The sequence below is a fragment of the Sphaerodactylus townsendi genome, linkage group LG14, assembly GCF_021028975.2.
Source record: "Sphaerodactylus townsendi isolate TG3544 linkage group LG14, MPM_Stown_v2.3, whole genome shotgun sequence".
Lineage (NCBI taxonomy): Eukaryota > Metazoa > Chordata > Lepidosauria > Squamata > Sphaerodactylidae > Sphaerodactylus > Sphaerodactylus townsendi.
In genome coordinates, this window is record NC_059438.1 from 36,716,081 (window position 1) to 36,731,813 (window position 15,733).

At 41.0% G+C, this 15,733-nt stretch overlaps 2 protein-coding genes across 3 annotated transcripts in view; one reads left to right on the plus strand and one right to left on the minus strand.

The window, feature by feature from the left end:
- LOC125443515 (protocadherin beta-16-like) overlaps nucleotides 1-15,733 on the minus strand; it is a 431,392-nt gene that overhangs the window by 389,373 nt on the left and 26,286 nt on the right. The gene's annotated exons all lie outside the window — the stretch shown is intronic.
- LOC125443733 (protocadherin beta-16-like) lies at nucleotides 4,544-7,051 on the plus strand. The gene has a single exon (XM_048516031.1). It carries the CDS (start codon nucleotides 4,625-4,627, stop codon nucleotides 7,049-7,051), a length of 2,427 nt encoding a protein of 808 aa, XP_048371988.1. The 5' UTR covers nucleotides 4,544-4,624.

Sequence of the window (15,733 nt, forward strand, 5' to 3'; positions counted from 1 at the left end):
AAACAGTGTGTTCCCGGCGGTGCCGTTCGCACCGCGCTGCCGGGAATGCGCTGTTTTCCAAAAACCTCCCTCCAAGAGGGAGGTTTTTGGAGGCGGCCTGACGCCGCCCTGGGGGTGGGGGAGGGGAGCCAGGTCAGCGCTGCTGCGTTTTAGCAGCACCGCGTGTGCGAACAGCTCCCTGGGGACGGCGTTTTTGCCATCCCGAGGGCGCCATAAATGGCCCATGCGGAAAGGGCCTTGGTTTCAAGGCAGACGACAAGTGTGACAGAAAGAATTAGAACATTGAATTGAGTTTGGAGAGTGAACAGTCCTCTATAAAATGCAAATGAAATATGGATATCTTTAAAGCCAATACTTGTGAACCCTGATGTAACAATATAGGAGGCCTTACAAAATGCAGGACTGTTATCCTCACGTTTTTCTGCAGGAATATTTAACGAATATTTAACGAATATTTGATCCTCTTTGATCTGAGATTGCAAATGCCTTAACAGTCCAGGTGCTCGGGAGCAACAGCCACAGAAGGCCATTGCTTTCACATCCTACATGTGAACTCCCAAAGGCACCTGGTGGGCCACTGCGAGTAGCAGAGAGCTGGACTAGATGGACTCTGGTCTGATCCAGCTGGCTTGTTCTTAAGTTCTTATGTTCTTATGAATGTTTATTTATTATAAACAGTTGTATCTCACCCTGCTGTTATACTATAGATGTGCAGCAGTGGTGGGATTCAGCCAGTTCGCACCACTTTGGTAGAACCGGTTGTTGAAATGGTGCTTGTAAACAACCAGTTGTTAAATTATTTGAATCCCACCACCGGATCTGGTTGTTAAATCATTTGAATCCCACCACTGATGTGCAGACTGTGTTACAAAATGAGATTTCAAAACAAGATCAATCCAGAATAATGTATGAATTGAACAGTCCAGCTAGAAGGTCTCAGCAGTTCAGAATAAAAGCAATCACTCTTTGAAGCAACATCAGCATCCGTTCTCTTCAGCAGCCCTAGTTGTGCAGGTTGAAAACTTCTTTCAAGCTGTAGACCACCTCAAAGAAGGCCATTGCGATGTTCCCCGACTCTCTCAGAGTATCCATCACCTTCCATACCTCCTCTCTCAGCTTCAGGATTACAAAAAGGTCAGGCGTGGATACAGTAACAGCTGATTTACAAATGCCACATCAGACCATCAGACACCAATACCTTTCTTATCTCTTTTAAAATCTGCAGAGAGCCATGGGCATTTCGCCTCCCAGGCCCTCTCTGGCCCTTTCCGCACACGTGCAGAAATGAACTTCCACCGGCATAAATTATGCCAGTGGAGGCTCGGGGATTGTTCGCACCGTAGGGTGCGAGCAGCCCTCATTTCTCCGAGTTGAAAGTTAAAGAGGCTTTGCCCGCCGCGTGGAGTCAGCTCTCCTCTTTGTTCTTTCACTCAATTCTGGTATGCGTCGCTCTGGAGGTACACGCCCACGCTACTCTCCGACCTCCAGAGATCGGAGGGCAGTGTGGGTGTGTCCCTCCAGCCCTCCAGAGCTACACTGCCAGAAGAGGTGAGTGGAGGGGACGGGACAGGACGGGAAAACAGCGTCTTCCCGCCGGTGCTGTTCACTTCGCGCCGGTGGGAAGACGCTGCTTTCCAAAACCTCACTCCTTGAGCGAGGTTGGAAAGTGGCACCTTCGCGCTGCTTGGCCTTGCGAACTCCTCCCCAGGGACACAGTTTTTAGTGCCCCTGGGGTGCTGTATTCCACCCGTGCGGAACAGCCTCTGTCTCGCCAACAGAGACATCAACAGAGCAGCTCAGCCCTCTTTAATAACAGGCTGTCAGTCAAACACAGTTCAAAGTAGGCAGCAAAGTCACGCTAAAAGTGAGTAATGGATTTTCAAACCAGTGCCAGTAAAGTAAATAAAATACCTGTCTAAATGTCAGGAGAGAACTGTTTAACCGCATCAGGAGAGGGACTGTGGCTCAGAAGAAGAACTTTTGCTTTGCCCACTGAAGGTCCCAAGATCAGTCCCCTTCGCTGCCATTTAAAAGGAACAGGTAGCATGTAATGTGAGAAACCTCCACCGGGCACCCTGTAGAGCAGTTGCCAGGAGTTTCCCAAAGCAGAGCTGGCAACCCCAGCTGAGTGGCGGGGTTGTAAACACAAACCGCATCTCCGCCTGTGTCCGCCTCCTCGGTCAACAATTAAAACTTCCCCCAATGATCCAAGATAAGTCAAGGCTGAGGTACAGTCCATATAGGAACCACTACTGAAACAAAGTTCATGTCAGAGTTCAGGCCTGTATGTATTATCCACAAAGGGCTTTGTGAGCAAGTCACAGCTATGAGACACACCCAGAAGAAGAAGAGTAGTTTGGATTTATATCCCCCCTTTCTCTCCTGCAGGAGACTCAAAGGGACTTACAATCTCCTTGCCCTTCCCCCCTCACAACAAACACCCTGTGAGGTAGGTGGGGCTGAGAGAGCTCCGAGAAGCTGTGACTAGCCCAAGGTCACCCAGCTGGCATGTGTGGGAGTGCACAGGCTAATCTGAATTCCCCAGATAAGCCTCCACAGCTCAGGCGGCAGAGCTGCGAATCAAACCCGGTTCCTCCAGATTAGATACACAAGCTCTTAACCTCCTATGCCACTGCTGTACACTTCAAGGACACTGGCTGAGCTGAGTGCTTGTTTACATGTAAGAAGCCTCAGGAACAACTGTGGAATGATTAATGCTGCTTCGTTAAAATGATGAATATTATAATTTCTGTAGACTTTAGAAGTGTAAGGTACTACAGGTGGTCATGCCATTTCTGAACCATGAACACCTGTGACCAGAGCATTGGTTCTCTGTGCTTCGTTGCCATCTGTCCTCAGCATCTGCCAACCAGATTGGTGGCTGTGCAGAAGTTCAGAACCTGTGGTAGAGTTTCATTTCCTTCTCCCTTGTGGTCCCTTTTGCATTGCACAATAGAAGAGTTTTGGATTTATATCCCCCCTTTCTCTCCTGCAGGAGACTCAAAGGGGCTTACAATCTCCTTGCCCTTCCCCCCTCACAACAAGCACTCTGTGAGGTAAGTGGGGCTGAGAGAGCTCCGGAAAGCTGTGACTAGCCCAAGGTCACCCAGCTGGCATGTGTGGGAGTGCACAGGCTGATCTGAATTCCCCAGATAAGCCTCCACAACTCAGGCAGCAGAGCTGGGAATCAAACCCGGTTCCTCAAGATCAGAGTGCACCTGCTCTTAGCCACTACACCACAGCTGCTCTTATAGTTGAAATAGATTCTTCCCAACGTGATCAAGGTTGGTTTCATGAAGAACTTTTAAACTGCTGGTTTTATAGTTAATTTTAGTGCCGTTGGATTGTTAATAATGGCAGTCTGCTTTTTAATTATTTTTTATTTTTTAAAAAATGCCTCATAATTAGATTTTGAAAAGAGTAATGAATATAATTTTTAGGAAGTGAACTTTAATTTATATCACAAAGTGTATGTGTCAGTATTCTACTTAGAAACACAACTTAGTTTGAACAAGCACGGTCATGAGTTACTGTTTGTTACTGAAAACCTTCCTCACACACTGTACACTTTGGTATACACATTTACGAGATAAATGGCTGTGAGGTAATAAACCATATGAAACACACACATATGGGGAAAATATGAAGTTACAAGTGTTCAGCAAACAAGCTGTGGTAGAATACTATTTCTACTGTCCAACAACTAGCTGTACATCTGATTTTTTAAAATGTTTTTAATGTTTTAATATTGATGTATTGTCGAAGGCTAACACGGCCCAGAATCAACTGGCTATTAAAGGTTTTATGGGCCATGTGGTTGTGGTCTTTTAGTTTTCCTCCTGGTGTTTTGCCTGAATCTGTGGTTGACATCTATGGCTGGAATCTTCTCCACACTGTGCCAAAAAGAGAAACACATTTTACCATGACATACCTCTAACGATTCCAGCCATAGATGCAGGTGAAACATTTAGGAGCAAAAACTGCCAGATACCACTCAACACAGAAGACACAGAATAGGCAATTTTAATATTGAAAGTGTTTTAAGATTGCCCTCTTGGGAACATACTTGGGTGGAAATGTGGCAAATAAATGTTTGAAATAAATCAAAATTAAGGTTTTTTAAAAAAATAACCCCGCTGTCTTAATCAGTTCTCCATTTCAGGGAAATACACTAACCTTTGCGTGAGAGTTCACATAAATTGGTAAGCCCCAAGGGTCTACGGAAACCAATACTAAGTTAGGAGAATGTGCATTATGAAAGATTATAAACAACGCAAGCTCTCCTTAAGCAAAATAGTTCACGTTCCATCACAACAGGCAATGTAGAGGTGTCATATTATTATTCAAACACAAGGTGGTGCACTAAATAACACAAAACACTTTTAGGATCTCTTCTGGGTCTGCCACAAAGCTGCAGTTTTCACATATAAAGGATCTCAAAGAGCAAACAGCCTTTAATGCAGGCAGAGAGTCTGAAATTTCAGGAGGAAAAACCCACTTCTGTCGGGAACTTAAGGAAGACAGAAAAAAGAACAGATTTTCCTTGGAAAAATACAACAGGCAATCTCTTCTAGCAGCTGCTTTGTCTCTGTGCCTTACAGTTGACTTCAAGGAGGTTGAAACAATGGAAATACTGCACAACAGGCAAGGTTGGTCTTTTTTCTTGTGTCTCTGCATGTGTGGGGCAATATGTGAGTCTTTCCGCTATTCAGTGGTTGAGGAAAAGAAAAGTGGGTCTCTGGTGGCAAATGTGCTACAAGATTTAAAAGCAGATGTAAAGGAGCTTACAGCTCGCAGAGCCAGGCTGGTTCCTGAAGGCATCGAGCAATATTTCCAGCTGGATCCTCACTCTGGGAATGTGTTATTGAAGGAAAGAATAGACAGAGAAGCTCTATATGGTCAGAAGGACACCTGTGTCTTACTCTCAGAGATTGTGCTGGAAAACCCATTGCAAGTGCACGGAATTGAGGTGGAAATAGAGGATGTGAATGACAATTCCCCCCAGTTCTCTAAGAAGGAATTCCTTTTTGAAATATTTGAACATGTATCAACAAATACCCGATTCCCTCTGGAGAATGCTGATGATGCAGACAGAGGAGAAAATGCTGTTCAGAATTACACTCTTAGTCCAAATGACCATTTTCGGCTGGATGTACAAAGTCACCCTGATGGGACAAAATATGCAGAATTGGTGTTGCAGAAACAATTAGACCGTGAAGAGGAACACCGTTTTGTTCTGATTCTGTCTGTTGTGGATGGCGGGATCCCAAAGAGAACAGGCACGGCACAAATCATCATTGATGTTTTGGATTCAAATGATAATTTTCCTGTTTTTGATAAAAATATGCACAAAGTGAAAATAATGGAAAACAGCCAACCGGGCACACTGGTTGCCAAAGTGGAAGCACATGACCGTGACCTTGGTTCCAATGCAGAGATCACTTATTCCTTCATCCAGGCACCAGATGATATTCAAAGAATGTTCAAGTTAAACAAACATACTGGGGAACTTACTGTTGCAGAGAACATTGATTATGAAATACATCAAAATTATGCAATAAACATCAAAGCTACCGATGGAGGGGGGCTCTCTGCTTACTGCAAAGTCATGGTGGAGGTTGAGGACCGAAATGACAACGCCCCAGAGGTGACCCTCACATCCCTCAGCAGCCCCTTACCAGAAGATTCTCCTCCTGATACACTGGTGGCGCTTTTACGTATCACAGACCGAGACTCTGGAGACAACGGCAGAACTTCTTGCATCACTGAGGCAAATTTACCATTCATGTTGAAACCCTCTGTGAATAATTATTACCAGCTGGTGACCCAGCAGGCCCTAGACCGAGAAAAAGCATCAGAGTACAACATCTCCATCACAGCCATAGACAGGGGCTCTCCCAGGCTCAGTTCCACCACAATAATCAATGTCCAAATCTCAGATGTGAATGATAATGCTCCAGTATTCCACAAATCCTCATATGAAATGCAGTTACTGGAGAATAATATTCCTGGGCTGCTGATAGGTTTGGTGCAAGCCAAGGACCTGGACACAGAGCGGAATGCTAAAGTCATCTATTCACTTTTGCCTGGGAAGGTCAGAGATCAACCCATGTCCTCTTATGTCTCCATCAACTCTGAAACTGGGAATCTTTATGCTATTCGATCTCTGGACTATGAACAGATAAAAGAATTCCAGGTGACTGTGAGGGCTGGGGACAGTGGATCTCCTCCCCTGAGCTCCGAAGTTAAGGTCCGAGTTATTATTGTGGATGAAAACGATAATGCCCCGTTCATCCTGTACCCCCTTCAGAACGGCACTTCCCCATCCAATGACCTAGTTCCCAGGGAGGCCGAGGCTGGCTACCTGGTCACCAAAGTGGTGGCCGTGGACAGAGATTCTGGTCAGAACTCTTGGCTTTCCTATGAGCTGCTGAAGGCCACAGAACCAGGTCTATTCAGTGTGGGAGTCCAGAACGGAGAAGTGAAAACAATGAGGCCCATAAGTAAACGAGACAGCCTCAAACAGAAACTCATCATTGGAATCAGAGACAATGGTCACCCTCCCCAGTCCACCTCTGCAACGCTGAGCATTCTGCTAGTGGATGGCTTCTCTGACCCTTATATGAAAAGTGTGGATGTCCCAAAGGAGGAAATGGTGCAGGAGGAAGACCAGACCCTGACTATGTATCTGGTCATATGCTTGGCTGTCATCTCAGTCATCTTTCTGGTGTCCATGGTGGGGTTTGTTGCCATCAAGATTCAGAAAAGGCGAAAGTTCATAGCGAGCTCCGCCCTGAATTTCCCAGTGGGACCGAATTTCCCAGAGAACTACGGAGATGCTGGTACTGGATCCCTTTCCCGGGCGTACAACTATGAGGTTTGCCTAGCTGGTGGGTCCCTGAACAGCGAGTTCAAGTTTCTCAGGCCTCTCTTTCCTGTCTTCTCTGTGGAGCCTGCTCAAAATCAGGAGGTTCAAAGGATTTCAAGTGGCTCCCAAGATCTTTCCAGTCATCAAGCAGAAAGTCAGCTCAGGAGTCAGGTGAGAGTATAATTGAGTTTCTATTGAACGGTTAAATATTTTTCACATGGGAATTCATATTTGAATTTGTAACAAAAATCTCTTAGCCACTACCTCGAGTGTGGCCCCCCTCACCCCAGGTCCCCCCAATTAAACACAATTGTTCAGTGTCAGAATCATTCTCAATGAGATGACAAAAACTATTTTTCTCTTTTGTTATCGGAAGGGGATTATTAGATCTGTTATTGATTCAGGTATATCTAGTGCAGTTACGCAAAATGATAGGTAACCGAGTATGACTTTAGCCTTTCCTCCTAACTTTGCCTGGCTCTGAGCTGCTTTTGTTTTCTAATCAAGTGAAAGTGATTAAATTGGAAAATATATTTGTGGGAACACAGAGCCATGATTGAAAACTGAAGCTAGAGTCCTCCTTGTAAAACCCAGGTTGTTTTGACAAATTCCAATGAGCATTTCTAGCTTGTACCGGCTGTAGAAATGCTTTTGTAAAGGAGGAAAATAGACTGAGAATCTTTGCTTACTAGTCTCAGATTATTGTTTTGGACAATTATAACAACTCCTTTTAGTTTGCACTATCTGCATATGGAAACTGTGGTGGACTGCTGAATTAGGCGTTAATTTTAAAGTGCAGTTTTGGCAGAGAAAGAGATCCTAAGCCAGGAGTTAAACCAGAGCTCCACTGGCTGGCTACTGCTGCAGCTGTCTATAGAAGGCCAAAGGGTGGATGTTCATTAGGCAGAGATCAGAGAGGAAGATAGCTTTGCTGCTCAGGAGGCTCTATAGCCAAGTTTTAGCGAAGGACTGGGAAAAGCCAGGCTGTGTTTGTGATACCTGAGATTTAGTACAAAGGGAAACAACCTCACAAAGGTAATACTTATAACACAAGCAGGGCTTGATTTCAGGTCTCTGTAGAGAAAGCACCGAGAGTGGGTTTCAGGTGGGATACCCCAGAGCCTGCTCTGTGAAGCCCAGTGTGCCTCTTCTTAAGTGAAAGGAGTTGGAGATTTAAGTATTTGTCTAGATCTGTGAAAGATTTTCCCTGAAGTAGTTTAGTAGAAGAAAGTTATATCAAAACTGTCAAATAAATCTCAATGTATTCAATAGGTTTTTAAGGCCTAACCAATTATGTTTTGAAACTGTTTCTTATACTTTCTCTTCCTCCAAAGATGGATGTTTTTTTTCATTACATAGAGACCAATCCGTGCTTGTCTTATTATTACGTTGTTACTGCTTTATTGTAGAGGGGAAGTCAGGGGGGGATAGAGGAGGGGGAGGGGTGGGTGGGTAGGTTGTAAGGGAGAACTGATTTATACGGAATGAGTAGCAAAGCCTATGTAATAGATATTATGATTTTGATTTGTAATTCTTTTTTCTGGACAGACAAACTTGCTCTCATTTGTATATTACTATATTGATGTACTAATAGACTCCCCTTCATGGAAAAGCAATAAAAATATTAAAACCGGAAAAAACTGTCAAATAACTATCTGTTACAACTAAAACATTTATCAAAGTATTCCTGCCAAAGAAAAAGAAAAGCTTAACTATCTCTATATCTTATTTTCTTGTAACTCTGTAAGTAAACGTTCCATCTTTATTTGCTTTGTTAATAAGCTTCAAGGAATCATTGTAGAGCGCCCAATCCAGCCTGATAAGAGCGATCAGTTTATGAAGGAAAAGTAAAAACACCTTACTGAGCTATCAATATTCCATCAGAAGTGGCGGTTGGAATAAGTCGATTAGGATCTCCTGAAAAGCTTTAGGTGTATGCCTGCTCGCTCTCCACTCTAGGCTGCCTTTACAAGTGGCATCTTTGGGGCTAGCGTGGTGATCCCAGTACAGAAACAGCCAGAGGTGGGATCCAGCAGGTTCTCACAGGTTCCCGAGAGTAAGTTACTAATTATTTGTGTGTCCCGAGAGGGGGTTACTAATGGGTGATTTTGCCACGTGATTTTTGCCTTAGTTATGCCCCTCCTCTCAGCAGTAGCGTGCAGAACTTGAAGCAGTCTAGCAGGAGGTGCACCGGCTAAGGCAGTAGCCTGCTCTCACGCCTGTGTGCATTTGTTTCCTGCCCAAGGACTGGCGCAGCGGCTGCATCCTTGCCACAGCCCCGCCCAGGAATGCCTCACCCCCAGAATGTCCGGCCACACCCCCGTCGGGCCCCGCCCAGCCCCATTGGCGCTACGCCACAGTTTGAATCCCACCACCATGGGAACCTGTTACTAAAATTTTTGGATCCCACCACTGGAAACAGCCCTCAGGTTATTCTGGCCTCTGAAGATAGAAGCCAGTGAATGGGATCTAGATCTCTTGCTAGCATTCAGCTATTAGTTCTATTGTGTGTGTTTGAGAAAATTATAGGACAATCATAAACTCACTGCCCAAAGAGTTTAGAATGGCAATTAAGCCCTACACAGGTATAGCTCAGAGTAACATCTGCAGAGCTATCTGGAGAAACTTCACTGTAGGGGTCTTACCCATCATTTCTATGTGCTTCTTCTACTCGAGGGTGCTGTGTTCTATTTATTCCCCCCCTGCTATGTTTTTTCACTCTATGGACTGCAGTGAGCGGATGTCAGAGTGTATGCTCCTGCAAGCACTTTTTGGCTACTGTTTTAACTCTATTTTTTATTTTTAGTTTCTAACATAGAGCATGGAAAAGAGTTCTGGTGAGCTTGAAAGTTGGCACATGTGTCATTGGGCTGGTCTTAATAAAAGGAAGTACTTGCATCATAATACCTACTAATAAAAGATATCACATGAACTACATATGCAACTCACAGGAGAACCAGAACCACATCACATGGCACTGGTGGATTTTTGTGTGGGGGGGGAGGGGACCGTGGGCTCCACTATATGGTCTATGAGCCTCTGGAGAGATTTTTCTTTCACAAATGTTCCCGTATTTAGTTGGATGGGATAATAACCGCAATTGGCAATGTACCAATATTAGGGTTTTAGTTTGGCAAGTCACTGGAAGAGATTGAGGAAATTACTGTATGGGGCCAATTCAATTATGAACAAAAAACAAACTATTACCTGTGAGGCTGAACACACTCAGACAAAGTCGATCTTACAAGGAAAGGAATGAACTTTATTGAATTGTGTCGCCCTAGGTACAGGGTGCTGGAACTGAGGGTCCTTGCCCTCAGTTCCAGTATATGTAGTGTGTGTAGGAGGCGGTCCCTGAGTGGGGCAGGAGCTAGGGTCATGGGGAAAATGAAACTGAAAGTTACTGGGATCTGGGTGATACTGACAATTACCTAAACATGAAAGTAACAGATGAAAGTGTACCATTCAAGATCCTGGTAAAGATTAGTGAATGAGACATTTCAATCATATATACTGCTAACGTTTTAACTTGGTTTTGATATTGAAGCAGCATTTGTTAGTTTATAATCAGTGCCAGGATTTTTCTTTCTTTTAGTGAATTTTAAGACTTTGGGTTTCTTGTCTGTTGTTCCATTGACACTACATCTGTAGATTCCATATTGCATGTTCTGATCCTTTTAAAGGGAGTGTCTTAATTACTGAAATTTCTCCAATTTAGAAATCTATTATTTTTAAAAAGGATGAGATTATCTTCCATTAAAGAGCTATACCCATATATCTCTGATACCCTTATATTTCCATCTCGATTTGATTTCCTATTTTATTTCCCAGTTCTGACTGTATATTAATTCTTGTGTGCCACTGTTGTTGATATCCAGCTTTCAAACTATATTATTACTTCAACTGTTAATGAATGTATCTCGACGGTCTCTTGTTTTGAATACATCATCTGTTTAAAAGATCTCAGCAATCTTTTCCTGAATACAAATACTCTATATATATGGTTTAGATCTGCTCTGTATTGTCAAAACCTCTGTACATATATTAAACATAAGGTGTTCTAAGCTATACTTCTAAATTACTGACGAGATTCAAATTTTAGTAAAATTCCATTCAATACAATCAAATGCCTTCTCGGTACTAATATACAGAATCTACTGGTATAAAGCTAAGTTTGCATATAATAAAACATTCTGATGCAAAATGGTATGTTTGAGATGGATCCAACCAATTTAGCTTTTTGGTAGTCAAAGGGGAACCCTTCATTCCTTTCAGAAGCAGAGAAACTATTTGAGTGTAATGTTCAGAAGTTCATTTCATGGACTAGGCTAGGTAGGTTGCTATGAGGGAATTTGATAGTGTTCTTTTCTTTGTTAATTTTGTTGGTTTACTGAAACATATTCCTTAATTATTGCAGTATTTTACAAAATCCAGCCCTTTGTACATCCATTACTGAAAGATGCAAAATTACTGAATTACTGAAAGATACAAAAATAAAATCACTGCTGAAAACACTAGATGGCTTAATGAAATTTCTAGGTGCCCTAGTGAACTGTAATTGAATTTATGAGGTTCTCATTTAGCTATTGGGACAAGTGTTCATATTTTATGGGATACCCAGGTGCTTGGAGACTTAAAAAACTAAAGTCTTAAGAAACCTGCAATAAGTGTAAGTCTCTTTTTTAACATTTAAAACAAGCAAAGGACTTTAATATATAGAAGCAAAAGAACTCCGGAGGGTTTACTTAATTTGACTTAAACAGGGATAGGATAGTACAGGCCCACTTTGCAAACAATTTGATCATAGAGGGGACAAAGATCATAATTCTAAAAGAGGTCCCACCCAGACTCCTGAGAAAGAGAAGAGAGTAAAAGCATTTGACTGAACTACTGAATAAGGAGGGTGTTCCATTTAAATGGGAATGACCAGAAGAAGTCTCCTTCAATTTTAAAAGCAAAAGGTTTAAAATTCTGGAAATGTTGAAAGCAGAGGATTTGTTGCATAAATATAGAAAGGATTTAGAACAAACACAAGTAATCTAATCACAGTGGATTGTAAAATCTTGTCTTGGAATGTGAATGGATTTAACTCATTATGAAAAGAAGGTAAGTTTTTCATCTTCTCAGAAAACAAAATCTACATATAATGTGCTTACAAGAGACCCATGTCACAAAGCATTATAGAAAATATTTAGTAAACAATTTTTAGGACAAGAATTTATAGCATCACACTCTACAAAAAAGATGGGTGTTATGTTAAAGCACAATTTGAGCCAACGGTGTTATATAAGGATGAGAGTCCTGGCAATTCAGGTCTCAGTAGCAGGAATTAAAACAATTTTGGTTGGTGTGTATGCTCCAAATGACAATAAATTTCAATTCTATAAAGAAGTTGAACAAATATTACTAGAATATTCCTGTGAAAATATTATGCTGATGGGAGATTTTAATGGAGTAACCTCAGCATGGCTGAACAGAAAATCAGACAGCATTAGAAAAATAGCAGAAGGTAAGCAAAAACTTGTTTGATTTAATAGAGAATTTAAAGTTACAAGATTTATGGAGATTAAAATATGGCAATGGGAGAGAATACACCTTCTATTCAGAAAGATATCAATTACATTCCAGAATTGACATGGTGTGGATAACTAATCCACTTGGACTAAGCATTTATGAGATGGATGTGTGCCCTAAGACCTTTTCAGACCACAACACACTAGTATTTACATGGAAAAGAAAAAAAAATAAGTATATAGATGGAGACTAAATGAAAATCTATTGAAAAAAATCAGAGATAGTGAAAAAGGCAAAACAACAGCTACAGGATTTTTTTGAAATCAGTTTGAATAAGGGAACAAATCTAAATGTTGTTTGGGATGCCAATAAAGCGTTTAAAAGGTTTTTTTTAATACAGCAGAACAATTTCAACAAGTTGACACAACAGAAAATAAAGAATGTTCTCTCCCATTGCCATATCCCCTGTCCCCGAGCACCACCCATCAGGTCATGTGCCCCCCCCAAGCCTGTTGCTGGCCCGCTGGATGGCCCTCAACTTGAGGGGCACTTCGGCTGGCTCATAGCAGACCAGCTTCTGCCGGTCTCCCAACCTCCCTTACAAAGGTAAGTGGGCTGTGGGGTGCGGTGCGGTGCGGTGGGGAGCATGGGGGTGGGAGCACCCCATGCAGGTGTTGCCCTTGGGCACCATTCTCCCCTGCTACACCTCTGATCCAGTGCAAAATGTGGAAAGATTGTTAGATCAAATACAAGAATTTGGTGATCTGACAGGGTTCAAGTTAAACAAGAGTAAAACAAAAATCTTAACAAAAATATGTCCCAAGAATTACAAAACAAATTATCCCAGCTGTTGGGATTCACGGTAGTTAAAAAAGTTCAATATTTGGGAGTGTGGTTGACTTAAAAAAATTGTTTACTATTTCAAAATAGCTATGTAAAAGTGTGAAATGAAGTAAAGAACGATTTGCTGAGATGGAACAGAATGAATTTATATTTGTTGGGAAGAGTGCATGGGATAAAGATGAATGTACTTCCAAGAATGTTATTTCTCTTCCCGGTATTGCCAATAATTAATACCATAACATGTTTTACGCAATGGTGAAAAGATATCAGCAATTTTATTTGGCAAAGCAAGAAACCAAGAATAAAATCTAAGAATTTACTAGATACAAAAGAGAGAGGAGGTTTAGCTCTGCCAAATCTAAAATTGTATTTTGATGCAATTGTATTGGTGTGGATCAGAGAATGGGTGATGTTGAAGAATACTAGACTGTTGGAGCTGGAGGGGTTTGATAGAAGATTTGGGTGGCATGGTTACATGTGGTGCAATAAAGCAAAGATTCATAGAAAATTCACAAAGCCCTATGTTCGGAGGAGTCTGCTTTGGACATTGTTGAGACATAAAAGATTCATTGTAAGTGTAACTCCCTTATGGTTGTCCGCAACTGAAGCATTTTCAAGAAAAGAAGTGAATATGCAGGAGAAATGGCTTACTTTCATAGAATTGTTGTCATACCAGAATAAGATGCATTTACAAATGTAGAGTAAGATTTCTATAGCACTGCAGCTGATTCTCAAGCTATGTATGGATATTATTTTTTTCTTGTCTGTCTTTTATGCTGACATGCCGATAAAGGTTGACGACTTAATGTATTCAGAGTCATTATTTTTGTCCTATTTTTATTCAGTCTATAATGGGAATAGATTCCAAATTCGTGAATTTAGTCCATTGTATGTTTCAACAAAGTTTTAGGTTTGGTAACTGAGATTACAACATCATACACATAACTTTTCATTTCATTTCAAATATTCTTTATTTTTTCTAATTCCAACATTTTTCTCATTGTGTCTTATCCTTGTAGTTAATAGCTGTGATATTGATATAAACATTAACACTAAAATTTTTCACTTTTTTTGTTAAAGACCCGTTTATCAAAATTGTGGTATATTGTTTTGTATATATACCTTTGCATCCAATTAATTTTTTTCCACAATAGATTTTTTCAAACTTTCAGCATAAATTTCCAAGTCATGTTATCGAAGGCTTTCTCCACATCTCATAACATAAATACAATTTTCTTTTTTCTTAGAATATTCAATTGCATTCAATAAATATCTTTTCCTTCGTATTTCTTTGTGGAACAAATCCTGTTTGGTCTTTCTAAATTATTTCTCAGCCATGACTGTTGTGAAGATTTCATAATCCACATTTTAAAAAGAAATTTGTCTATACAATTATGGTAACAGTGAGTCGTTACAGATCTTCCTTACAGATTAAAGTTATATTTGCTTCTCATCACATCAGTGATATAGAGTTTGTTTTTCTTGTATTTCATTCATTGTTTTATGAAGAGGCGCTGCAACGCTAGTATCTCCTCAAAAGTTTTTTAATAAGCTGCAGTCAATCCATCTGGTCCTGGTCCTTTGTTTTTCTTAAGTTTCTAGATAGCAGCGTTTCGATTTCGAATACCTTTAATGGCATATAAATAGTTTAAGGATAGCAGAATTTATTTCTTACATTATTATTGTTGGGTTCAAGATTTTCCTGTAGTCAGATGTGAATTTTTTTATTGGTGCCTCTGCTATACGTTCATCCAGTACTTGGTAATCTTTACAGTCTTCTTCGTATAAGTCTGCAAGAACATTTGGTGCTTATCTTTCTTGGCATAAACTGATATCCTATGGCAATGGTTATCTATTTTCATCAGAGGATCTGTCTAATAATTAATGCTTATGTGTAACTCGTTAAAACTAAAGACCAGGCAGAAGCAACCTGTTGGATCTGGAAACCTGTATCTGGAAGTTAATTACCATCTATCCCAAAGTATACATTATAGTGGGTGGAGAGTGTAATGCAAGGATAGGCCTGGATGATATTAGTTTGCCTTCCAGTACTGTTAATCAAGAGTTACCCTATGATAGACTTTTGAAAGTGTTAAAAGCTGACTACCCACGATTTCTTTCGACAACAGATGGCAACTGAAATGACCTGTGAATATTAAATGACTCACTTCCAAATGATCATCCTGCAAAATTTACTTACTTGTCAGGAGAGAGAAGATCATAGATTACATTATGGTTTCAGAAAATCTTGTTCAATTTATTGATCAATTTTAGGTTACCTCTTATTGTGATGGTGATCATTTCCAACCTAACCTGAAACTAGATGTTCCAACCTTTCACCCATGAATGGTGAAGTTGCACAGTTGTGAAACAGACAGTAGAGTTAACTGGAATGCCCATCTTTATAGATGCTTGGTTGAATTTTCAGCTCAGGGGTCCTAAAGGATAACCTTTTGAGATTTCTAAATGCAGAAACTATAGATAATTCTTTAGGAGAATATGAACATA